General features: G+C 60.7%; 1 protein-coding gene across 1 annotated transcript in view; it reads left to right on the forward strand.

Moving 5' to 3' along the window:
• Positions 1 to 2621: 2621 nt before the first annotated feature.
• Positions 2622 to 26741, forward strand: part of Spec2 (CDC42 small effector protein Spec2) — a 27808-nt gene continuing 3688 nt past the window's right edge. The window contains exons 1-2 of the mRNA XM_037232691.1: positions 2622 to 2881; positions 22135 to 22315. Of these exons, the coding sequence (XP_037088586.1) occupies positions 2807 to 2881; positions 22135 to 22308 (249 nt within the window). The 5' untranslated portion in view covers positions 2622 to 2806 and the 3' untranslated portion in view covers positions 22309 to 22315. The remainder of the gene's footprint in view (positions 2882 to 22134; positions 22316 to 26741) is intronic.

The following is a 26741-nucleotide window of genomic DNA, read 5'->3' on the forward strand; positions in this document are numbered from 1 at the left end:
GCGTGAACGGCTGCTGGAACACAACCTCGGATCATGTTTGACGAGTGCCGTAACGACCGCTTGAACCCCTGAGGCCACACGTCTTACTGCCCGTGTCGTCATCGAACGCGTCACCCGGCGCGTGTAGCCGAGGGCGTGCCATGACGTCATGTTGACATGCCGACTAGCAGGGTGGCGCCCGGGCGTTCCGCCGTTCCCCAGCCCTCCCGCCGTCCGTAGTCACCAGCCAGTCGCCCAGTCACAGCCGGCCTGACCGGGGCAGTGAGCAGCAACAGACGGCCGGGCACCACAGACGGTCGGGCACCGAGCCGTCAGGCCGCGCGCCATGGTTGGCCAGGGCTCTTTTGATTGCGCGAGCCGAACCTGAAAGATCGGTTCCGCAGTGGCGGTCGCAGACTAAACTGTTTACCGGCCGTCCTGAGCGCTGTCACGCCGTCAAAGCCTGCGGGCGTTTGTGGGCGCCGGTGGAGATAGGCCGCCTGCCGGCCGCTGACACGCGCGGGCGCAGACCGCTCTGTCCTGTCCTGGGCTGCCTGCCGGCCGTTGACACACGTGGGCGCAGAGCGCTCTGTCCTGTCCTGGGCTGACCGCCGGCCGTTGACACACGTGGGCGCAGACCGCTCTGTCCTGTCCTGGGCCGCCTGCCGGCCGCTGACATACGTGGGCGCAGACCTCTCTGTCCTGTCCTGGGCTCCCCGCCGGCCATTGACACGCGTGGGCGGAGCCTGCTCTGTCCTGTCCCGGGCTGCCTGCCGGCCGCCGACACGCGTGGGTATGTGCTGTCCTGCAGGCTGGGACGCGGCGACTGAGGCCGGTCTCACTCAGCGCAGGGGCGCAGAGCACGCAGGCCGGACACGGAGCTGACAGGCCATGAGGAGCACACAGGCCAGACACGGAGCTGACAGGCCATGAGGAGCACGCAGGCCAGACACGGAGCTGACAGGCCATGAGGAGCACGCAGGCCAGACACGGAGCTGACAGGCCATGAGGAGCACACAGGCCAGACACGGAGCTGACAGGCCATGAGGAGCACGCAGGCCAGACACGGAGCTGACAGGCCATGAGGAGCACACAGGCCAGACACGGAGCTGACAGGCCATGAGGAGCACACAGGCCAGACACGGAGCTGACACACGGATGGAAGGCTGCGATCTGGGGCGCCCCCCTCAGCCGGCCGGCCGGCGCTGCTCAGCCGGTGCTTGGATCGCGCTCCGGGCAGCATCTCTCCTACACCCTTGTTACCGGTGTTCATTTACGGAGATCAGACGAGGCCGTCGGGCGGGCCATGCTGTCCTCTCGAACGAAGATAGGACGCACTGCTGACGCAGCCTCCGAGGTCACGCGCCTCTGTGCTGCCTTAGAACGCGCAGAAGTGCTATTGAGGTGCTTTGGACAAGCCGTCCAGCTTGGGGCGATCTGCATAGCATAGCTGTACATCGCTGTTGTCCACCCACTCCACTGATGAACTGAACTGCGCACAGGGGCGAGGTCCCCCGTCTGAATGCGTCCTCTGAATGCCTCCCAGATGCAAACTGATAAGGTGCCGTCCCCGTACGTTGTGGCAGGTCCAGCCGCGGGCCCGTCTGCCGCGTCCGTTGGCGGCGTCATCGCTGTGTCCTGCAGAGGCCACGCCGTCCGTTAGTCCGTAAGACTGGTCGGGCCGGCTGTCGTCTGTGGTGGACTGGCAGTACGCGCTGTGTGACAGGGATCAGCCGCGTATCAAGGCCTGGCCCGACACTGAGGAGGCGGCAGTCGGCCCGGCGCTGGCCCACGCCGACTGACACTGCGGCGGCGCGCCGTCTGACGTGAGGCCCAGTCGGCTGGCGCTGGCCCATGCCGACTGACACTGCGGCGGTGCGCCGTCTGACGTGAGGTCCAGTGGGCTGGCGCTGGCCCATGCCGACTGACACTGCGGCGGTGCGCCGTCTGACGTGAGGTCCAGTGGGCGGGCGCTGGCCCATGCCGACTGACACTGCGGCGGTGCGCCGTCTGACGTGAGGTCCAGTGGGCTGGCGCGGGCCCATGCCGACTGACACTGCGGCGGTGCGCCGTCTGACGTGAGGCCCAGTGGGCTGGCGCTGGCCCATGCCGACTGACACTGCGGCGGTGCGCCGTCTGACGTGAGGTCCAATGGGCTGGCGCTGGCCCATGCCGACTGACACTGCGGCGGTGTGCCGTCTGACGTGAGGTCCAATGGGCGGGCGCTGGCCCATGCCGACTGACACTGCGGCGGTGCGCCGTCTGACATGAGGCTCAGTGGGCTGGCGCTGGCCCATGCCGACTGACACTGCGGCGGTGCGCCGTCTGACGTGAGGCCCAGTGGGCTGGCGCTGGCCCATGCCGACTGACACTGCGGCGGTGCGCCGTCTGACGTGAGGCCCAGTCGGCTGGCGCTGGCGACGGCAACGGCTGATCACTGGAATATGACCGATAAACACCTCTCCACCCCACATCTCTAATCCGTGGCAGGTGCGGACAGGTGGCCCGCGGTATCGAGCGGCTCAGCTCGGAGGGCTGGCTCGGGTAGACGGCGAAGCTTCACAGAAGGGCATCGGTTTAAGAACTAGGATTTTATCTACCCCGAATAGATCGCATTAGTTGTGTACAGCTGTGGTCTGACGCCGTATCTCTGTCGCCGGCAGGTGGAGCAGAGCTGACCCCCTGCCTTCGCCCTGCGCCGCCGGCCCGGCTCAACGACATGCCCTCGTGGTAACCGGCTGACGGCGCGCGCCGTGACCTCACGACCTATCAGTGACCCGGCCAGTGAACCCGGCCGGCGCAGCGTGACCTGTGCCCCGCCGCTGCCATGTCGTTCCACCAGCCCGGCGGCGACGTCTGGGTGCAGTGGTTCAAGTGCTGTGTGACGCCCCAGGTGCCACAGGTGAGTCCGCGCGCGCGCGCGCGCCCGTCGCCGACGGCTGGCGTGGCGCCGCTCGCCCGCCCGCTGTCACGCAGCGCCGATCGTGACGTCATCGCTTTTGAATCAAGCCCTCGGGCGTGTGTGACGGCGGAGTGACTATCCCAGCTCTCCGACGGAATGTGTGCGCTGTGTAGCGAGCGTCGCCGGCTGGGCCGCAGCCGTTCGTCACGTGAGCGGTGACCGCGGTACCGTGCGCCGCGAACTGTTGGCTGTTGGCTGGCGGCTCGGCTGTCGGGATGGTGCCTTCTGTACTAGCCCGTCCACGGCTCGTACCTCCACTCGTGACCGGGCTGCTCGTCTGAGGCGCCGCCCCCGGGGCCGGCGCCTTTCACGTCTGTCGAAATCATGCACGGGCGCGTCCGTCCCCAGCCGTCCGCTCGACCGTGACGTCGGCGTACAGCCGTGCCGTGCCCTCCCCCGGGTCGCACTGGTCCGCTGTCTTTCTGTCTCCGGGGAGACAACTGACACTTTTGATGGCCAGTCGGGCCAGTCTAGAACTGCGGCAGCGGTTACTCATCGCCCCAACCCCGTTATGGAATATTTTTGCTAAGCTCGATATGGTCGCGATCATATGCGCGCGCCAGGCACGTAAATCACCTAACTGCTCGTGGCTCACACGGCTGAGTTCTGGCCAGACAACTGCCCCAGATTGGTGGTCAACTTAGGCTCCTCGCCCTCGGTATGCTGCCGGCACATTCGCGGCGGTGCCTGCCTCCCAGGCGGCGATCTCCCGTCACAGACTGTCTGCCCGTCGTCGGCGTGTGCCGCCACCCCCGTCCTCTTGCAGCCGACGCTATTTCCAGCGGCGCCGGCGGCGGTCGTGGCGGTGACGCGTACTGTGCGAACTGGGTCAGCGCACGCCGCGCGGCGCGGTGGCAGATGCCTCCCCCCCCCTCGCCGGCGGCGGACGGCGACTCTTGTGTGACTCGGCCGGGCAGCTGGCTGGGCGGGGAGGGTAATGGCATTGCCCGACCGGCATCGCACAATGGCGGCGCTGGCGGCCGACGGGCGCGGCCCGGTGCTGCACGCTGCGGGCGGGAGAGGGGCTGCCGGCGGCCAGCAGAGGGGCTGCCGGCGACCGGCGGAGCGCAGCCTGGTGCTGCCCGCTGAGAGAGGATTCGTGCGAACAGTGAAAGGGCTGGAGGGTCATAACTGGAGCTTATTATTCGGATTTGTATGATCCGTATGCATTCGAATCTTGCAAATCAGCCAATCCTTAAAAACGGGGATTCGACTCCTGAAGTTGGAGAGTCGAATCCTAACCCTTCCATCGAGCTCTGGAAGCCATTTGAATACGCCATTAAATGTATTGAATGGACAGAATGTGACCTGTGGTCACAGTTTCTTCAAATAAACTAAATACCACACGCTCAGATATTCATTCTGCATGGGACTTCTTGACTCTATGAGTTTGCATTAAGGTCTGGATGTAAAGTTCGAGTACATTCTAATCCAATGCATGTGCCCTACGTTCCAAATCCCAGAAGGCTCTCCTGCTCTACGTTATAGCGCTGAAATCTGGTATATTTAGCTGGAGAACACAGCCCATCGCCAAGTCTGCAGCTCTGATTACAGAACGCAGCATTCTGGCTTATCTGGCATCCGCAGTCCCAAGTAAACGTGACGAACCCCGCTTCAGGCGCGTCCGGGGGCGATAACTCATCATCTGTCGGGCTCGGGCGGCTGCTTTGTTCGCCCGCTTAGCACAATCCATTGGCGTCCCGTCAGTCGGTGGCGGAAGTATTGCTCAGCGTGGGGTCGAGCGGAGGGGACCGAGTTAAATCGAGAGGAAGGAAGCAGCACCCTCGTTTATTACACTACCCGGCGGACATTGGGTAATTAGCATCAGGGTAATGTACCGATTCTGCGCCAAGGGAACAAAACTAGGGGCTGTAGGTACCAGACGATTCAAGTGTTGCAGTTATGAGCCAGAACAGTGTCTGGCATTTAATTCGCATTCACTTTGCGTTCAGTGCGTACCTTTCGCCTTAATCCCCGTGATGGTTGGTGGGTTTATGCTGACCAAGCCTCAAGCAGTGTGTAAGGCTGGGACCTTTGCGAACCGCGACGAGCTTCGCACGCATACAAAGTAGCCAGGCAAGAACGGAGACCCGGGTTAGTGCTGCCGTGCTCCCAGGCAATGAGACTTCGTTACAGTATTTCTTTATTAGCAGTTCATGGTCTTGTCATGTCTGAGCAGGGAACACCAGCGCACTTTGAGCTGATTTGCGGGCGCTGCCGGCCACAAGTTTCGCACTGGGGCAGCCGGTGGCCTCCGAACGACCACGGCAACCCTGCCGTCTCCCACCCGCTCCCATCGGGCCTACCAGCTGCAGGCGGGCCTACTCACGGCTCTATGACCCTCCGCGTGTCCACGCACCGCCACCGCCGCGTCTGTCGCGCGTCGCGCTCGCCGCGCTGGCGCGTTGTGCGTCGCTTTCGCCAATCTGCGGTGGATGCGGATAGATGCGTCGCGTCGCCGCCGGTGAAACGGCGCGTCCGGACGCGGTGGCGCGATGCGCTGACGGGGGGGGGGGGGGGGGGGGCAGCGGCCGTGACCCGCGCGTGGCGAGGTCTGGCGCCCCGCAGGACACGCAACGTAACTGGGTGAAGGCGGCTGGTCCGGCACGATGTGCGTCATCAACGGCAACGGAGGACTGGGGCGTCCATAACAGGGGCTGTCGAAGAAAGGCGACGTGTTTTGAAGTAAGTGCTGCAGTCCTTATGATTATGTGAAAATTGAAACATTTGATACACTCTCTCAAATTAAACGTTGTTCCAATGTTTGTAGATTTGCTTGCGTAGGTGATCATGCGTTTGCACGTGCTCTCAATTGCTGTCATCAGTTTTGCATATTATGGTTATTAAACACTGATCCCGATATTAGAATATCGGTTTAGGGCCAATGCCCATCAAGTTAAAGAGAATGCTCCACATTTTATGATATTGAAGCAAGCAGAAGATATGATGAAATTAACTCACTTAAATCGTTGGTTTACCTTTAAATGGAAAAGACTGCTGAAGGCAACACGATTTCTCTGTTTTGTAAATATGCTCCTCGATGCGTCATTGTTTGATTACATCATCGTACCTTGTACAACATTGCCTGGAAGCCGATTGACGGCCGTTATATCTGGAAACCGTGCGCACGAACGCCAGATATGAACGACTCGACACTTATATTTTGTTTCGCCTCGATCGCCGCTTGGCTACTAGAATGGTAGTATTTGAATGGCGTTACTATGTTGTCATGGATTCCTTGGTGACCTTAAAATAGTCTGCCCCGAAGAAGTCTGCACATCTTCGCGAGTGTGTAGCTTAGAAACTTAAGGGGTTTAGGTCTTAAGGAGTGAGTGCAGAGGGATTGCAGAGCAGTGAACTGCACGGAATTGCCTTCAAGATGGCCATTTCAGTTTAAAACACCGAAGAAATGTAGAACCCTCCCTTAAAGCTAGCGATAAATGCTACCAGCACGGACCAGCTCGGAGGCGCAGCGGGTTAGTGCGCGTTCCAAGATGGGTGGGAGGTCTTTTTATGAAGTCTGGCGTCGGTAGGCTTCTCCTAGACCGGCTCCCGTGTAAGAGATGGCAGCAACTGGAGGGCGACCGCCCTCTAGCCATGAACGGCCCGCCAGTCAGCGCCGGTGCCGGTGAGCTCACATGGCGACAGACCCTTTGTCGTCGGACCTGACCATAGTGCGCGGCATCGCTCTGGGCCACCGGGGCGCTCCTCTGACCGCCGGGCCCGACAGGCACGTTGTGCGCATGCGTAATGCAGCAGCATCCTGACAGCAAGGAAGTGCATGGCTGCCCCGCAAGGGTGCCGACTAAAAAAGAAGGAACCTCTGCGCTGTTGAGTGTACAACGTGCGTGTCCAGTTAAATGCATGCAAGCATGCTACCAGCGTCGAGCATTGTGTCATTAATTTACGAAATAGATGGATGAATAAGTCGGGTGGTGTGTTGGAGACGACTGGTAGGCGCTTCTATCAATGACGTGCGCGTCCACCGGCCTGTCCGCATTGTTCTGGGTGCCCTCCCTTGTATATGGAACTGATGGCACTCCTTCCGAACCCAGGGAGACGAGACAATAGTCATGCTCCTTGTCCATGTCGGTGGTGCGAACGTCCGCCCTCTGGCGCACGGGGCGAAAGGATTCACCCGTGGCGGGCACCCTTCTGGCACACGAAGAGAGCGGACGTGACCCCAATGGTGCGCTGATGGACGGGTGGCACCAGCGCGGGGTCACGCGGCGCGCGCGGCCCGGTCGGAAGCAGGCCGATAGCGCCAGCGTGGAAAGTTGACCGATCTGCCTCTGTTTGGCCAGGGGTCGTGCCGCCACGGGCCCCGGCTCTGTTTGTGATGAGATTGGATTGTTTGCGCCTCGGTGAGACCCGGTCGACTGACGGCGCTGCTGTTGAAGAATGGCGCCACGCCGCCATGGAGTAATGAACGTGTCAAACCACTCATTATTGTTGCCTCATATTTGGTGTGAATGATTTAAGAGGCAAGATTAGGTCGTGGTCTATGCACGAGGCATAGATTACACACAAAACCAGACCGTTCTGCGCTCTCCTCCGCGATGACATTTGTAATTCGACGCTGTTGCCATGGCTATTTTCGCTGCCTGCAATGATGAAAACGCCGTTATTTTTAGTTTTTTTATCCAAAACAAGACGTCTTTCCTGGATGGTTCCCAGCTACACCGGGCAAATTTTTCCAGCCAGGCACTGCACTGTCTTTCCTATGTGGCCCACCGGCGCGTAAGCCTGTAGCTTAGGTGATATGAAGGATTCTGCACTCAGTGTGCGGACGATTGGCACAGCTGCCGCTCGGCCCGTGCAGTTACACTTCACTTCCTTGGCAGGCTGGATGGAGCCCAGTAAAGTGGACGCTTATTAATGATCTACGAAATAAGTAGTCCAGTTGCAGCCAAGCTTTCTGTAAATGTGAGGAGCTTCGTGTTGGACACATCTGACGGGCGGGACAGCTGCTGCACAGCTCGACTTGTCATCTTTTGCGACGCTGGGCTGCAAGCCAAGTTCTTGATCCTGCATGAAAGGGCCGGAAACTTGGGCAGACTTCCCCAATGGATGGCTGCCAACACCACTGGCGTATGTACGGAGCAGGTCCAGGGAAGCCTCCAGTCAGCACTGCGCTGTGGATGTAGGACCTGCCCTCTCGAACCCCCGCTCAGGTTATGAACGTCGCGTAGCGCTCGCACCCAAACCGAGCCGCCCGCCTGCTCCACGCGGCGGCTTCTTTGATGTGCCCGAGGCGGCTGACCTCGGCCGCGGGTCAGGCGAGCGCTCCCGGCACGCACTCGGCACGTCCGCTCGTCCCGGTTCAGATGCTGACCGGGCGCGTAGCGGGCCGCGGCCGCCGCTGAGTCACCGTGGTGGCTCTGCTGACGTCACCGCCGCCGCCCAGTCACGCGCCAGTCATCAGGGGGGGGGGGGGGGCGAAGTCTACGAATGTCCAGTCTACCAGCCAGTCCAGCCTGGTAGCATGTCCCTCGGGCTGCTAGTCTCAGGACGGCGGACGGGCGCGCCAGCACGCCACGCGCGTGACCCGCGCGACCCCGTCCACGCGTGGAGACCCGGTTTTCGGCGCCGAGGCGCCCGTCGTTGGACGCACTGCCTGGTCACGAAACACGGCGGACGCGGCGGCCGCGCCCGCTGCACGAGCCGGGATGTAACGGCAGCTGGTGGCACGACCTGCTAGCGGTCGACTAACGGAGAGGCTCGTGTCACGCCGCGCCGCGCCGCGCCGCGCCGGGAGTCCGACACAACGAGCACGTGGCATTGTCTCCGGCGCCGCGTTATCGCACGGCGCACTGGCTGTCACACAACTGGGCGAAAATGGAGCTCGTGAGTTCCGCTGTTGTTGGCCGGCGACACAACGCTGCCCCGCCGGCGACGGCTCCTCAGCGGAGACGCCTCGTGGGGCGCGTGCGCGGAGCCGCCGCATCCGCGCCGGTCTTGCCCCAGATCAGCGCGCTCCGCAGGCGGTGCCCGCCGTTCCCAAGCCTGCTTTAGCGCGCGCGGCTGGCGGAGCGGCGCGCCGCGAGAGACGGCCGGAAGTGGCGGAAGACAAACGGCCGACAATTTATGAGAAAAGCTCATAGTTTCCCAGAGTCGAGGTCAGGAATGAGCCGAAATGTTCGGGTGATGTGAGCACATTGGCTGTAGCCACAGCCGTGTTATCGTCTCCGAGATTACACAAATCTGAACGGATTCACAGTGGCGCGTTACCTTGCACGCGATAAAGTTTTCGTGTGACGACAAAGCACAGAGCGGACACAAAATAAGCTCATATCAGGTTTGAGTCTCCACCTTATGTTGTTCCTACTTAAGAAACCTGAACGTGTTAGCATCGATCGATTCTGTTGCCAACGAACAATGGTTCACCCATGATCTTATCGGCCGCTGTCCACCGACGGCCTTGTGCTATACGCCAAGCGGTGTGCCATTTGGTGCCTGTTGTAAACAGATATGAATCATCGATAAACTGGAAATCGTGCCCAGACACGAGTTTGGGGCTCGTATTCCAGACTGAGGCTCGTCGATCAGTCAGAGTTGTAGTTCACGGTTCTGGAATCGGCCATGGCGACGTGCGATTGATTGTCTCGCTCGCCAACACGTCGAGCTCGGCCTTATCGGTCTTGCCACCCGCCGAAACAGTCTTCAACTAAGCTGGGACCAGTCGGTAAGGTACCTTCCCCAAATCTGGATAGCGCTCACGAATCATTCACGAATCGATTGCCGGAGAGTTTGTCACTGGTGTGATCATCCCACAAAGCCGTGTACTGCCGCCATCGCCGGCGCCCTGCCCCGGCGCTGCGCTCTGCTCGGACCGTCGGCGGCCTTTCCGCTGTGACGTACCGTCTAGGTCAGAGGGGCGTCCTATCACGGCGCCTTCCGGCCGTCGGCCGCCAGCGCCTGTCGGCAGGGGTCGACGCAGCCAGCGCCATGCCACGTGGCCGCCGCCGGCCGACGCCGGAGAGAAAGTGCCGGTGTGTGGCAGGACGTGGGAAGTCGTGCCCAGTGAGCTCGGCATCCGGTCCGGTGGCCACTCAGCAGCTCACAACTAGCGCTGATTCATCGCGACGTCGGAATGCAGTGGGAGGTGAAGATCCGTACAAGACAATGTACCGATGGCGAAAACTCGGCGCGGCTGGACCGAGCGTTGAACAAAGCCCGGTGTGGTGGTGAGAAATGTCTTAGTTCCATACCACCACCGACACATTCTGTGCGCACCGCCGACTGTCGACACATTCTGGGCCTTTGGTACCCAGCCGCGGTCGCCAAGCTCGGCTCAGCAATACCGTCAGTTAATTACGTTTTCACCTGCCGGTGTGCCGTCGCGCCGGGCGGCCAGCGAAGCGTTCATGATGATTCACTGCTTCACGCTTCGACGCGATGAAACGGGTCAGTGGCGTACCGGTCGGGGTGCGCGGCCCGCGAGCCGTCTCCGGCGAGAGTAATGGGCTGCGGTGAAGGAAAGTCTGCGCGGCAATTTCTGGTGCCGGTCCGCTCGCCGCGGTGTCATCTCCCTTTCCGGTGACCCATATAACGGGCTCGTTTGCGCGTTAGAGTGCGCCTGAGCGTGGCGAATCAATCTGATCGTCCCAGATACCGCCATGGGCCGGGTGACGAGCAGCTTCGTGAGCTACAGCGACGCATTCGTGGCTCAGTTGGCTGCGTTTTTAAAGCCTGGTTCATCAAACTCGCGACTCAGGGCATTCCGGTGACCTCTCTGAACCTCATTATAGTACGCGGGTGACCCCAGGAAGTAAGGTCACAGGCGTGTGAACCTGCAGTGAAGCTCTAACAATTGTGGCGGTGTGCGTGTTAATGCGCCTCAAACGGAGGACGGGCTAGAAATCCAGCCGGAAGCGGGCCGGTGAGCACTGCCGGCATCGCGCCATTCATCTGGATCTGAACGGCTTCCGGTGGACGATTTGTGGCCAGGGGCCCTGGCGTCTTTGTTCGGCGGCGCGCTCCTCGAGAGGCGCCCTTGCTCGCGCTCCGCCGCGTTACCGTACCATTAAGCGCGGCCAGCCTGCGATAAGGACCATAGTCGCCGCGGTATGGGCCAAAGTCGCCGCGGTATGGGCCAGAGTCGCAGCGATATGGACCAGACAGTCGCTGCGGCATGGGTCAAAGTCGCTGCGATATGGACCAGACTAAGAGTCGCTGTGGTATGGGTCAAAGTCACTACGGTATGGGTCAGAGTCGCGGTGATATGGACCAGATAAGAGTCGCTGCGGTATGGGTCAAAGTCGCTACGGTCTGGACTATAATCGTGACAGTATGGTTCAGTCGTTGTGGTATGGGCCGTAGTCTCGGGGGTGCTGCCGGTGGCCGGCAGGCGGGGCACGCGAGAGCCGCCGGTCAGCTCGGGCCGATCAGCAGCTGTGGAGCCGACCCGAGCCACCGCCGGAGTCTCGGGGGTGCTGCCGGTGGCCAGCAGGCGCGGCACGCGCGGAGCCGTCGGTCAGCTCGGGCCGATCAGCAGCTGTGGAACCGACCCAAACCACCGCCGTGCGAAGGTCGAGCGGCCCAAATATTTACCTGTCGAGCGAGGGATGGCTGTCGGGCCGGCGCCCGACGAGCTGCCCCAGAGACGACAGGCCGCCCCTGGTAACAGGCATGCCCTAGTGACAGGATTGCCCGGAGACGGCAGGCTGCCCCGGGTGACGGATGGGCGATACCCGTTGCAAGGTTATCAGTGGCGATCGAAAGACGACACTGGCCGTCGGAGAGCCCCCTGGGCGACGAACGCTGCTCCGTCGAACGCTGCTCCGATGACGGGGCCGTCTCACTGTCGGGGTGGTGACGGTGCGACACACGCAGCATGCCGCCCCTACGGCGGCGCTGCCCACGATCTGTTCGGCGGCCCGCTGTCTCGGCACTCGGGCGCCGGCTGTTACTGACCCACCGACTGCCGTCACCGACACACAGGCCGTCACCGACACACCGGCCGTAACCGACGCACCGGCCGCTGTCACCGACATACCGGCCGTCACCGGCACACCGGCCGCCGTCACCGACACACCGGCCGTCACCGGCACACCGGCCGCCCTCACCGACATACCGGCCGTCACCGTCACCGGCACACCGGCCGCCGTCACCGACACACCGGCCGTCACCGGCGCACCGGCCGCCCTCACCGACACACCGGCCGTCGCCGACACACCGGTCGTCTCTAACATACCGGCCGTCACCGGCACACCGGCCGCCGTCACCGACACACCGGCCGTCACCGGCACACCGGCCGCTGTCACCGACACACCGGCCGTCACCGGCACACCGGCCGCTGTCACCGACACACCGGCCGTCACCGGCACACCGGCCGCTGTCACCGACACACCGGCCGTCACCGGCACACCGGCCGTCACCGACACACCGGCCGTCACCGGCACACCGGCCGCCCTCACCGACACACCGGCCGTCGCCGACAAACCGGTCGTCTCTAACATACCGGCCGTCAGCGGCACACCGGCCGCCCTCACCGACACACCGGCCGTCGCCGACAAACCGGTCGTCTCTAACATACCGGCCGTCAGCGGCACACCGGCCGCCCTCACTGACACACCAGCCGTCGTCACTGACCCATCAGCCGCCGTCACTGACACACCGGCCGCGGTCGGCGTCCGCGCCGGGTGCCAGGCCGTCCCCGAGCGGGCCTTCCAGGAGGCTCCTCGGTGTCCAGTGGTCGCCCCGGCCAGAGGTGGAGCTCAGTTCGCTTGAGCTGTCCATTTGAGGCAGCGGTATAAGGTTTCAGTCAGCTGTTTAAGTTCCGTCCCGTTTCAAACAGTCTCGTCCGGCCTCCGTACGTACCGACCAAGCGAGGCTGTGCCTGTGTCAAACGAGCTGTGCCTGGTCAGAACAGAGCTAAATCGACGACACCTCAGTTGGTACGGTGGAAGCTCACAAGCCACCGTTATCACCCCGTCCGTGGTGTGGTCACCCATTCAAACCAACTGCGCTCTCCTCGAAGGTCTCATGAATACATGAGTACAGTGGAGCCAGATTTCAAGTTATTTTGGTGCTTAATGTTGAGCTGTTGAAAAAGGGCAGCATTTCATAATTTGGTCAGGAATGTGAAGCTCGTAGGTTGTCATGCATGACACAGCTAACGTCAAACACAACCAGTCATGAGACGCTGAGCTGCAGCGCTCAGATCAAGCCCCTGAACGGCATGCGGCGGCCGCTACACTCCGTCCCCCAGCCAACCTTGCATTCCACACACCGGTTTTCCCGGCCTGCGCGCGTGATCGGTCGCCCGGCGGAGTCTGCTGGTCACGTGACGTAGTGTCAACCGCCGCTGAGCAGCGTGCCCGGCGACCACGTGGCGTAGTGTCCACCGCGGCGCAGCGGGCCCCGCCTGCCGGCAGGAACGCGATCTGGGCTCGCAGGCGAGAGGCTGCCCTCGGACCGGAACGGCCGAGGTTTGATGTGTTTAGACGAATGCAGATTTGCGGCATTTTAGGAATGCACTCGGACTCACCAGATGATACTGCTGAGAACTGCCATACTGTACGGACGCTGTGGTGCTGGTGTTGAACTGGCAGACGCATTCTTTCAGACACATTCTTTTAGAGATCAGTGAATGGAACGATGCGTACAATGAGCGAATGCCATGATATTATTTAGTTGCAGGATACGTGTGAAACACACTGTGGGTGTTTGGCTCAACGTGACACGAGATGCAATGTGAAACGAGATGCAATGTGAAACGTCACCGTTGTCCACGTCGTTCAAACTGTATGCACCTCCAAAACTTCCACTTCCAGTCAAACTCTAAACTCGCCCCAATCCGAGCAAGGTGTTCACCATACTGGATGGCACCGTCATGCCACGTGGCCTCGCCTGGTTTGGCGCGGGGTCACCGGCTTGCCAACGGCTGGCCTGGTCGGCCCGTCCGGCGGCCAGTGGCTGGCTACCGTCTGGCCGAGAGGTGTTACACCAGGCCGGCTACCGTCTGGCCGAGAGGCGTCACGCCAGTGGCCGGCTACCGTCTGGCCGAGAGACGTCGCAGAGGCCGGCTACCGTCCGGCCGAGAGGCGTCGCACCAGAGGCCGGCTACAGCGGCCGGCTACCGTCTGGCCGAGAGACGTCGCAGTGACCGGCTACCGTCTGGCCGAGGCGTCGCACCGTCGTCGATGGTGATGTCATGTCGGGCACCCCGCGCTATCTCCTGACCCGCGAGGAATTGGCCGCTCGGCTGCAGCTGTGACAAGGTCACGGCTTGCTGGACGGGCCCGAGCACGGACTGAAGCCGTCCGCACCCGGCCTCCTCGGTTGGCGGCCGAGTTGCAGGCGTGGCCACGCGCGCCGGCCAGCTCGCCAAACCGGGATGTGTCATGTCAGCGGCGGCAGGCGGTTAGCGGTTACTCCCAGCGGTTACTCGTTATCTTGCGCGTTGGTTGAGTACTCTTTGTGTGTACACGACTTCAGAGGGAACCTGTCGAGCATATTGGTGCATCCTTCGGCTGTATTGGCAATCTGTGGTCGATTGCCCGTTTACAACGATGGCTTGTTTCCTGGCTGTCTGGTGCCAAGAACCAAGAAGCTCGAACAGACTTGATGAAAGCAAAGGGAGGGAGGGAGCCGTCGGCGGCGTGCCTTGAAGGCCTGCTGGGGTGGAGAGGCGGGCTCGGTGCAGCGCGCCGCCTGCGGTCAGTTTGCAACACCGCCTCCCCCGCTTGACGGCTAACGGTCTGTGCTCGAGCTGATAAGACGGCCGTCAGTAGCGCACCGACAGAGGCAGGTAGGGGGGGGGGGGCCTCATGACAGGCGGGGGTGGGGGGACGGGTCTCATCAGAGAAGCCGGATGCGCTCTTCTCTGTGGAGCAAGCGTGAGAACATCAGAATGTGGGGATGAGCCCGTTGAGACAAAATTCATCGCAATGGGATTTTACCAAGAGCCTAGTGGTCCTCCTCCGTACAAAACGATGAATTCCGTTTCGTTAGCGGAGCAGGCCGGTCCCCTCTGCAGACGTGGCCCGTTAGCACTCGTCAACGGAGGGGAGTAACCCAGCAGCTGGTATCACCAGCAGCAAAGCGAGCGACGCATCGCTGCAGACTGGCTGCACGCCGCCGCCTGGACCACGTGCACCCGTGCGTTCCTGGTACCGTGGCGTCCAATAGCACCAAGTTATGCGGGTTGTATTCTCGGAAGTGAGAGCAATGCCCACAGGTACGTCACGTCAAGGTTCGATTTCTCAGAGACGTCCCAGAAGTAACCATCAGTTACTAGCTTGGAACCCAGCCCGCAGAAACCGGCTAAAGGCGGCTGTTCTTTGTTTACAACATTCGGTGAGCCTAGTGTTAGGGTTTGTGGGCTATATAGACTCAGTCATCAAGATCTAGTTTAGGCATAGACTTCAGAGACGCACTCAATTCAGTGTCCAGAGACTGGCTCAGATCTGGGCATCAGCGAAAACGACAGAGCCTTCTCCTGGAGCTCGGGCCTGCTCCGCTGGCCGGTCTGGGACCAGCAGAGCCCGCTGCCGAAGCTCGGTCCTGCTCTGCTGGCCGATCAGGGGCCGGCGGGGGCGTGACGCCACCACTGGCGGCGGCCCCGGCCCAGCCTCGTGGGAGCGGCGGCCCAGCCGTCGCCGGCCCCTCCTGCGGTCACCCGCCGCCGACCTGCGGCCGTGTTATGGCGACCGCCTGGCCTTGGACACCGTCTAATCAATATCCAGCGCGCCTGACATGATATGCGTACCGTCTGGATTTGGGACGGTTGTGTCCACCCGGCAATGCTGACTCACAGACATTACCGCGACGCCCTTTTGAGGGCCTCGTTGCATCCGAATGATTCATACATGGAAAGTAATGGCCTCCACATCGCACGAACTTCTATGGAGAAAGGCTATCCAGTGCGGAATACCTTCTGAATTTCTCAATTTAAGGTTTTTCAAGTTCGCGACAAACAGCTTTGTCGTTGGTGACAGCTGCATTTGACGAATCATCGTGAACGCTATGTGATTACATCCAGAATGTAGACGATACCCCAAACCTACATCCTGTCTTTTTCACCGACCTCTATGCCCTACGTCATTGCAGGACCGCTTTCCGTCCGACCGACCTGGAATCTGGACAGTGTCAGTCGCTATGGTGCACTCTGTGATTTAGCGGGAGGGCGGTAGGTTGGCGACCACGTCTGTTTTCCCCCGTCACCGAGTGATGAATCGTTCTGTCTCCACGTGTTGTTGGACTCATCCGTGTCTGCATGTCGTGTGCTGGTACGGGCCATGTAGCGAGAGCACACGGCGCGGGCGGTGGTATGGTACGCACGTCTTTGTCATACCCTTTCCCCTGGATTGGCTGCTGACTCGTCCGTCCCGCCGCCGTGGACGCACGCGAATGCCCGCTTAGCCGAAGATCCCTGCGTGTGCGCACCACGCGACATGTCATTAGTCCCGCGGCAAAATGTGAATCGACCTGATCCAGATAATCGATGAGGCTTCTCATCACGACGATGTTGATGAACCGTGTTTGGTAGTGACTCATAGTCCCGATGGGTGGCGGTACAGTTTGTGTTCGTGTATGTGATCATCAGACGAACAACTCTCGATGTTTGGCATCATTGGGCACGTCGGGCACGTTTGAGATCGCCTGCTTGACCGAAGGCGTCCGCGGCCACGTGTGATCACGCGGAACAGTGTCCCGACACCATTCGCTCGTGGTGACATCACCAGCACTGGGACATCGTTCACTCGACAGTTGGCTATTTGTGCGCGACATGATGGCATTCCAGTGCCGTCAGCACAGCTGCTGCTGAGGGTACTCCATTGTCGCCAGCACGACTGCTGCTGATGGCACTCCAGTCTCGCCAGCACAGCTGCTGCTGGTGGCACTCCAGTGCCGTCAGTACAGCTGCTACTGATGGTACTCCAGTACTCCAGTGCCGTCAGCACAGCTGCTGCCGAGCGTGTGACGTCATTATTGTCTATAGCGATCCATCGGGATACGCCTGACACGCTCTCATGAGTGGATATCACGTTGTTAGTGATTGTTAGTGTCAAGATGTCACTTTGACCTGTGGCTTAACGGTGGGTGGCTGATGATGCAGCTAAACACAAAGAGGACGTTGCATTGCACATGTTTGGGTCGGTGATGAGTGCCTCAGGCGAGACCAGGGATCTGAGAGCTGGGTGGGTCGAGCTAGGTGGCAGCGACTCTAGCCATATTTTGGGTCGGTGATGAGTGCCTCAGGCGTGACCAGGGATCTGAGAGCTGGGTGGGTCGAGCTGGGTGGCAGCGACTCTAGCCATATTTGGGGTGGGTGATGAGTGCCTCAGGCGAGACCAGGGATCTGAGAGCTGGGTGGGTCGAGCTGGGTGGCAGCGACTCTAGCCATATTGGGGCACTGTGGTGAACGTTAGTTTGATTACGCCGTCACCTTTCTTGCGTGGTATACATTTTGGGTATACAATGAGGAAGGAGATTTGTGTAAACATGACCTTAGTGGGCAATTACAATCACACAAGATGTGGACGAGCTGGTACCTGTGCTCATGGCTCGAAAGCACATGGATTAATGGCGGCATACTTTGATGACGCGTCTTGAAAGGGCTCGGAGAGTTCCATATATCAGTTGTGGTTGCATTACAATCTAGGTCTCCCATTGGCATTGCAAGCGGTGAAATAGCCATGATTTATATCATCTCAGAAACAATGCACTGCTACGATACAAGGGAAGGTAATTTGCTCTTACGTTTCCTCATAAATGTCAATTCACCATTGCAATTCGTGCCGTTTAAGATTGCAGTAACACATGAATGACGTGAATGACGTGTATTTTCCTCGTTCTTCCGAGGAGCGTGCCAGTGCTGTTGCCCTGACCACGTTTTCCTGCTGCTACACTGCACAGTAGTGGCACATCCAGCCCCGCTCAGTGCGGCCTTAGCGTGTCCGCCTCACGTCCCAGCATCCTGCTACCGCCCTGCGGTGAGAGGACAACGGCGCATGAACAAATGCACAGCTGCTGCTGACGGCTGCTGCTGCGGTCAGCGGGGTCCCGCCGCGCTAACAGCGGGGTCACGCCGCCCACTCAGTGCGGCCGTTCCCGGCCGACTGACCTTCGGCGCCCTCTGCGCCCCCTGCAGAGTGCAGAGTGGTTTTGATGGCGCGCTGCGCGGTGGGTCGTCGCCATAACTCGTGTCCCAGCGGCGGCAGAGCGCCACGGCCCTGGGCCACTGATGGGGGCCGCTTGACCCGGTCCTCCGTTGCCGCAACCCGAGGCCACTGATCGGAACCGCTTGACCCGGTCCTCCCGCGCCGCGACCCGGGGCCACTGAAGGGAGTCGCTTTACCTGGTCCGGGACCACTGATGGGAGCCGCTTGAACCGATCCTCCGGCGCCGCGGCCCGGGGCCGCTGCCGAAACACTACCACCGATGGCTGCACCGTGCTTCAAGGCACGAGATCGGCAGCGGTCTGACAGCGGGCACGACCCGGGCGGCTCACAGCCCCAGTGAGTGCAGAGCCGACCCAGAGCGAGGCCGTGTCCAGCTCCCAGTCAGCCGTCTCCGCCGCAGCCGGTCTGCCGCCGGCCCGCAACAGGACGTTTGGTGTCGCCACCCTGCCTATCGCGTCGGGAGCCTGACTGGCTGCGGTTGCCTCAGCGGCCGGCGGGCAGCCTGGGCGGGCCCGTCTTCGGGCCGCGGGGCTGGATCGGCCGGCCGGGCTCTTGGGTCGTCATGGGTCGGCGCGCGACGGGTTGTGAAACCGACAGCCAGCGGCCGTCGAGAAAGCCGTCAGGCCTGCCGGTGATCTGGCCGCCGGTGACGGCACCGCTGAGGAAGGAAAGGGAGGTCGGTAGACCGTGGGCTCTGGTGATAGGCGCCGAGCCGAAGCCTGCCGGTGACCGCACCCTGGCTTAGGACCTCCAGTCTCGCCCCGGAAGCCGCAGCGCCCGTGTATTGAGACATGTGTGGACTGCTATGTATTGCTCACTGCTCCGCACACTATCTAACCAAGCGGCTTGAAATGCTCTGTCAGCACGAACAACACCCGAACTGAGCAGGCAAACCTGACGCGAGAAACCCTCGGCTTCGCTTGAGCCATGTCCCCGCTTGCTCGCAGCACGAGAAGGTGCTATCGTCAGACGCGACAGCTGCCCGTCCGGAGCGGCGTCAGTGCCAGTTGGGCCGGTGTTCTCTTGAGGCCGCAGCTCTACGGACGTCAGGCGGGGGCGCCAGGCCGCCGATGCGCCCTGCCCCGCTCAATGACGGCGCCCCGACACCGGCTAGCCGGCCAGTGGACCGGGCCAAGGTGGCCCGGGGTGGCTCGCCCGGCCTCATCGGTATTCCGGTCTGCCGCGCGCTCCGGTGTCACCTTAGAGACGGGCTCAGGTGGCTGGGACGGCGAAAGCCGTCAGCGAAGCAGTCCTTCCCTGATATCAAGTAGCGTCTCAAGCGGGCGTCAGCCGCTGATGTGCGGTATCGACCAGCCTTCCCCCACTTGGACCACACTGGCTACGCCCCTGCGCCGATGGCCCTGCTCAGCTGAGATTGTAGCCCGGGCGTGCAGTGGCCGCCGCCTGTCGAAATCGGCACCAGATCTCTGCTCTTCGGCGCTGTTGCGTCATGTGAAGCGCCGCGGATCGCGCGGCGACCCCGGGAAACGGAGATTACCTCGAGATTGGTAATGGCCTGGAATAAGCAGCCGTTTGGAATCCAGACGTGACTAGATGTTATTAGACGGGCATGCGCAACGGTATCTATCATTTTTGTAGGTTTCAGAGAGTGTCGTGGAATCTTCTGGGTACACAATTGTTAGAGTTCATGCAACAGCTGGTTGACTCGACCAGAAGCCGAAAGCTTGCGCAGAGAAAGGGGTCAGGCTCCAGGCTAGAACGTATGAGCTGTACTTCCTGGTGATTGCAACATGTCCGCACTCACTGTCCATTCAACCCGGCCGGGTGATAAGAGCCGTGAAAGAAGTTGGTCTGATGCGGAAATCAGATCAGGAACAGGGAACGGAAGACGTTGGACAGCCTCGATTCGCTTCATAACGTAACTAATCATGTGGAGGCTATGTGGTTTAATGCCATTATTTGTCCATGAGCCGTCAGCCAGTACACAGCATATGTATATATCACACTGCACGACACCACGTGCATACTATGTGCATAGTATGTACAACGCTCTCTCATGGCGTTTGTCACAGCTCACAGACCGAGAGTAAAAGTCTCGCTCGTTCGTATACATCAAATCCGTTTCACCACGGCTGTTTTGCCTATCGGTTCTCGGACGTCACGCTCGACCAGCATAGCGATAGGCCCAGCTGCGCCTCTAAGGTAGCACTGGTCGGAGCTGGCCGCGCGGCTCGCTGCAGGCATGACGGGCCACGCGCCGCCGCTTTCCATCCGACGCGCCTGGGTCGAACGGGCCTTGTGAAACGTGACAGAGTTCAGTCGGGGGATCGCTGGCACGAAGCGCCATACATCTCGGAGCTGACGGCTGATGTGAACAGCCCGTATATGGCCACGCTCCGACCGCGACCCGTGCCGGTGCGCTGCTCGGAGACAGCCGAGGTCAGGTGGGCCCGCTGGTGTTGATCGCGCGGCATGGACGACGGACCCGAACTCTGGACCCGGACCCAGACCCGGGTCCCAGACTCGCCGCCCCGGATCCTGGGCAGTGAGAGACGAAACGGCCGGGTGTAAGGTGGGAGTGCCACCCGTCCCCTTCCCTCCCCCTTCGCCTTGCACGTATCAGGTGCCACGAGGCGCCGTTGATTGCTAGAGTATCGGACTCAGGCGGCAGTGGCCCTTCTTGTGGCGGCGCCTTAATGGACGATTTATGAGTACGATGGCGTCAAACTCGAACAGTGCGACAGATTTGCTCCCTGTCGTAATATTCGGTACGTGTGTTCTCGATTGTCATGACGTGTGAGCCATGCACCCTTCGAAAGATAGGGTGCTGCTGCTTTTTTTCGATTGGAACACATATCGTCCAATCCAGCACATTTGGGATACCATTGCGTTTCTTCAGATATCCTACATATCGGCTGATTGAGCCAGCTTTCTCAGCATCGACCTCCAATGTAACGGCATTTTTCTGTCTTGCGCGTTAACACTGGTCGAAAATTCTGACCCTCGCTGAGGGGCTGGGTGGGCTGCACTACAGATGACACCATCGCCCATTTGTTTGCACTGGCGCGGTGCCTTGTCCTTGTGGACGCCCTCTCCTCTCCCGAGGCGCCAGGCACGCATTTGACGCGGCCGCGCCCCGGCAGGAACTCGTCGCCGCCGCCGCCGCCGGCGCCGACAGAGTGCCATCCACTACTTTATGTGTGTATTTGCCAGGCTCGTCGCGGTGTTTGTGCGGGTCGTTTCGCAACGTCGTCCTTGAACTATCGTCGGGGCGGAGACGGCAGACGGCGGACGGTTCGGTGCCAGACTGATGGTGCGGACTGTTGCTGGTATCATGCCTGCTCGGTGCGTCGGGTGGCACCCCTCTCGACAGAACGGCGTCTGGCCCCGCTCACGCCCGCCCGGCCGCATTTCTCAGCGGCGGGAACTGATTACTGCCCAATAAACAGGGCGCCGCGCTGCCCGGTCTGTGCTGTCGTATGCGTATCGAGGTGGCGGCCCCGTGGAGATGCTTGAGACAGCTGCGGTAGGGCCCCGGCCGCTTTGTGAGTTTGTTCGGGGAAAGGAACGGATCGCTTATCATGACCCAGGGCCACCCGCGCCGGTGCGAGCTCGTTCGGCCTACGGTCTGTTTTGAGGCGGCTCAGTTGTCACCTCGTTTTCCGGAGCTCGTTGTGTTGAGGATCAGCCTGTCTCTGACACACGGGTGTCGATTTGTGGACAGGAACGGACCGCTTGTCATGGCCCAGGGCCACCCGCGCCGGTGCGAACTCGTTCGGCCGACGGTCCGTTTTGAGGCGGCTCAGTTGTCGCCTCGTTTGCCGGAGCTCGCTGTGTTGAGGACTAGCCTGTCTCTAACACCCGCGTGTCGATTTGTGACCGTCATTGGCTGGCTGTCACTGCAAGCCCTGAGCCGGCCAGCCTCCCGCCAGAGATGCAGTGCCGTGCTGGCTGACTTCTTCGGCGAGCCGTCGCTGGCGGTCCAACATTAGCCAGGCCCTTCCCAAGACTGTGTCGCACCGCATGTCTGACAGACAGGTGTGTGACGTTCCGCATGTCTGACAGACAAGTGTGTGACGTTCCGTGTTTTTGTGTCTCCAGAAGCGGCGCCGAATCGACCGCAGCATGATCGGCGAACCTACCAACTTTGTGCACCTGGGCCACGTAGGCGCCAACGACATGCAGCAGGGCAACCGGTACCTGAACCAGCTGCAGAACCAGATGTGCAGCAAGGGCCAGTACCAGACCACCGGCCCTGTCCGGGTCAACTCCTGATAGACAGGTACGTGACGGCTCAGCTCTGGGCACCGGCAGCGATGCCCAGAGTCGCATAACACCGGCAGTGGATAGACGAACGCAACGCTCTCGTGGCGGGACACGTGATGGGTCACATAACACCTGCAGCGGACACACGGACTTGTCGCTCCTCTGGCTAGGCACGTGATGGGCCACATAACACCTGCAGGGGACAAACAGACGTGTCGATCCTATGGCTACGCACGTGATGGGTCACATAACACCTGCAGGGGATAGACGGACATGTCGTACCTACGGCTAGGCACGTGATGGGTCACATAACACCTGCAGGGGATAGATGGACATGTCGCACCTATGGCTACGCACGTGATGGGTCACATAACACCTGCAGGGGATAGACGGACATGTCACACCTATGGCTACGCACGTGATGGGTCACATAACACCTGCAGGGGACAAACGGACATGTCGCACCTACGGCTAGGCACGTGATGGGCCTCATAACACCCGCAGCGGACAAACGAACGTGTCGCTCCGGATCGGTTGGTGCGTTGGGGCTTGGCTCTGTGCATCGGTAATGCAGACCAGGTCCTGGTGGTGGTGGTGACCGGGGATTGGCCTGCAAGAAATGTCCCTGACGGATGGCTGCCCTGGGTCGTTTGACACGAGCAGCTGACTGTATCGTATTGTGTTACATGAGGTTGCCGCAGAGTACGCGCCTGAGCGTGGCGAAATGGTCTTATAATCCGACTGGTCTGCCTATGCTGAAGCCGGAAACACGCGAGCGTAAGACAATGTTGTCTTAGTCTCATCTGGTTCCAGCTATCACGAGCGACAAATGGAAACCATGACAGCTGTTTTGAAATAGGACTGTGTGTTCCCTATATTTGAACACATGTTCACATCGCCCTAACACGATCAATCACAGCCTTCTTTCTCGCCGATGGGACACCACGTGGTTGAAAGTCACCCCAACATCCACACTCCGTCGAGCTGTCTAATTATAATAGTCCGACATTTCCCAATGCGTCTCGATTGATATGCCGATTTCCTGGCCCTTGTGAATATTTTTGTGATGTAACGGTGCCCATCACTAGCGGAGAGCCATGCGAACAGGTGGCATGGCAGAACCTGATCGAGCGCCGTCTAATGGCCAATTGTTAACAGTGAGCTTGCGTTTGGTGCGGCCGCCGTCACACTCGCCACACCACGTTCTCCACCCACTGCGTCGGTCCGTAACCACCAAGCTAGACGGCTAGCCAGTTGGCTGTTGTGGCCATGGCAGGAACGTGTTTCTTGCATCATCATCGTGCTGGTGTGCGGCCGAGCACACGGCGCGCTATTCTCCTTGATACACTTCATGACGACAGCCTCGTTCGTCAGCATACCCCGATCCTGTCGTTCCCTATAGGGTTCCTGTTCTGTCACGCACTATTTGTGATCATTGGGAACGCCGCATGTACGGTGGACGCAGCCGTGGTCCCTTCCACTGCCATCGCAACAGGCCTCTTCGCACGCCGTCCTTTGTTACTTCCGAGATAAACTTTCACTCGGTACGAGTGTGAAGCCCCGAAATGGGCCCATTCCACACGTTCATTTGCGCAAGCGCGGCTGCGGCGGCGCCGTCGCGTGTGTCTGGCGGGCCCCTGGGATGGCGTCGCCGGTCACTGTCCGCCGCCGCCGCCGGCCGACAGCGGCGGTCCGGGCACGCCCCGGCCAGTGCCCGCCGCCGCCGCCGCCGTCGCCGGCCGACAGCGGCGGTCCGGGCACGCCCCGGCCAGTGCCTGCCGCCGCCGCCGCCGCCGCCGCCGCCGCCGCCGCCGCCGCCGCCGCCGCCGCCGCCGTCGCCGCCGCCGTCGCCGGCCGACAGCGGCGGTCCGGGCACGCCCCGGCCAGTGCCCGCCACCGCCGCCGCCGCCGGCCGACAGCGGCGGTCCGGGCACGCCCCGGCCAGTGCCCGCCGCCGCCGCCGCCGCCGCTGTCGGTCCGGGCACGCCCCGGCCACCGTCGCGGACGCCGGCCGCACTCACCACTGACAAATGTGGCGGGGCTCCCGGCGGGCCAGACTCTCACGGTCAGCCGACGCACCGGAACCGAGCACAATTACCGGCCGGCGTGGCATTGTTATTTTGGTGCCGTGTGCGCCGCGGCCGGCGACGGCCTGTGCCGAGGGGTTCTGCTGATCAGACGCTTCAGATGAGGTGACCGTCCTCAGGAAACGGACTGTACTCATGCTACGGGCAGAATGGTCTGTGTCGGAGGCTGCTCTTACAGAGGTTACGTGTTGCCACGAGAAGACGAGATGATAAGTTGCGGACTTCTCTTTTCTTTTCCGCAGATTTCTCCGGCCGACGAGACGACCAGAGACTATTTACCTGGTAGCTGCTTGAATAATTCCAGCGGAGGCGCCGCTGGTTGAGGAAGTGTTTAAAAATTCGATCTAGGTGAAGGCCACAAAAGCAAACTCATTCAACAGCTATCCCTCAGTCTTTCCGTCTTGTGGCAACCTCCGACGCCGTGACAGCGTTGACCTCAGGCCGGTGGCGAGCTGGTGCTCAGTGCCCGCTGCCGTGACAGCGTTGACCTCAGGCCGGTGGCGAGCTGGTGCTCAGTGCCCGCTGCCGTGACAGCGTTGACCTCAGGCCGGTGGCGAGCTGGTGCTCAGTGCCCGCTGCCGTGACAGCGTTGACCTCAGGCCGGTGGCGAGCTGGTGCTCAGTGCCCGCTGCCGTGACAGCGTTGACCTCAAGCCGGTGGCGCGGTTGGTCTGAAGTCTTCGCTCACTGGGAGCGCTCCGTAAACAGCTCCGCCTACACGGAAATTCACCGCCGAATCCCAGCAGGAACCAGCAGGAACGGCTGCGTTGTGAAACTGCGTTTTCGCCCAGTCAGGGTCGCGCCGCCCACCCGCCATTGGGGGCCGATGTGTTTACACGGATGCTGGGTCGGCGCGGAGGAGCCGGGCTGCACCGTGCAAACAGCGGTCACCTTCGCCCCGCCCCGCCCCGCCCCTGGTGAGGGAGATGGGATGCGACCGGTGGTCAGTGGGTCAGGACAGTGGCGCATGCTGGCGGGCTCGCCTGGTGCCACACGTATTTTCTTCGGCTTACGTCTTCAAGAGAAGTCAAAGGAAGTGGAGACCCAGGATGTGCAGATTGCCATTGTGTAGATACACTGACTGAATGACGGGGCTTTGTCGCTGCTAGTTAGGCCGTAGCCTTTACGGGTGTTCTAAAATGCACCGTGTAAGGAACGGCAGAAGCGTAAGCCTGGCACTACCATTGACAGATGATGCCGACAGCCCGTCGTCCCCTTGATCTGTAATGTCAACGGTAACGCAGGGAAACGACGGTGTGGTTTCATACGTGTGCCGACAATGTCACCGGCACGTTTGGACGCTGCCAGTTTCCATCACTGTTGTCGCAGCGCGTGCGTGTTACGCTCCGCCTCTGCCTCGTCTGTGACATTGCCGCCGCACACGAACACGCTGTCTGCGTCAGCCGTTCGCCGCAGCCGTCACCCCGTGCGTCTGCCCCCCTCATCCCCCTCCCCTCCCCGACTTGGCAGGGTGGGCCACGCCGGGAGCAGCAACCTCTGCTGCTGGTGACGACAGCGAGGGGTGGTGACGCCGCGTCCGCTGTCGCCTCGCGAGCCTCGTCGTCTCGCCCGCGCCCAAGTTTACAAACAGCTTGCGATGAAAATTGCCTGGCTATGAATGTGGAAGGGGTGGGACTCGGAAACATAGGAATGGGTGGCTACGGGCACTTTCCGGTGGATTACTGGCGCACCTCTGGGTCGGACGGCTGTGAGGTCTTCTAGTGAAATGTAGTAGGTACATTCGTCGGCATCGTGAAGGTAGTTCCTCGTTCTAATCTCCCCTTAACGCTGATGTAAAATATCCAGCCTTACAAACGCCTCAAAACACACATGGTTCGCTTAAGATAGCGCGTGGTAGTCTGTGGTATCGATTCCCCCCCCCCCCCCCCCCTCCACACACACACACCTTTGCCGATGTTATTGGCCGTTTCTCCCCTGTCAGCATTAGTTTGCCGATGTGATTGGCTGCTTCTCCTCTGTCACATCAGTTTGCCTGCTATCGCTACGACGTCTGGTCGTTGGGCTCTAGACCTGTTTGCAAGCCATGAGCTTCAGATTTGTTTTTGCAAGTTGAAAGCTTTTACTTTGTCATGCTTATGGAAACCACCTAGCTGTTACGTATTGCTGATATTGCGACGTTGCAGAAAGGCGCCGCCTGATGAAGCAGATTCGGTCTACAAACCCTGAAGGTATTAGAGCACATTTCCTCAAGAAATCGCCCTAAATGTGACTGAAACTCTCCAGACGATCAGTGAGATCAAATATCAGATCAGCTGCGATCAGTGATAGCAAAGATATAGGTCCGTTGGAGAACGCGGCTGGCCGAACAGCCGAAGTCCCACATTTTCCGGCCGGT

The sequence above is a fragment of the Pollicipes pollicipes genome, unplaced genomic scaffold, assembly GCF_011947565.3.
Source record: "Pollicipes pollicipes isolate AB1234 unplaced genomic scaffold, Ppol_2.1 Scaffold_7231;HRSCAF=8579_pilon_pilon_pilon, whole genome shotgun sequence".
NCBI classification, from domain to species: Eukaryota; Metazoa; Arthropoda; class Thecostraca; order Pollicipedomorpha; family Pollicipedidae; genus Pollicipes; species Pollicipes pollicipes.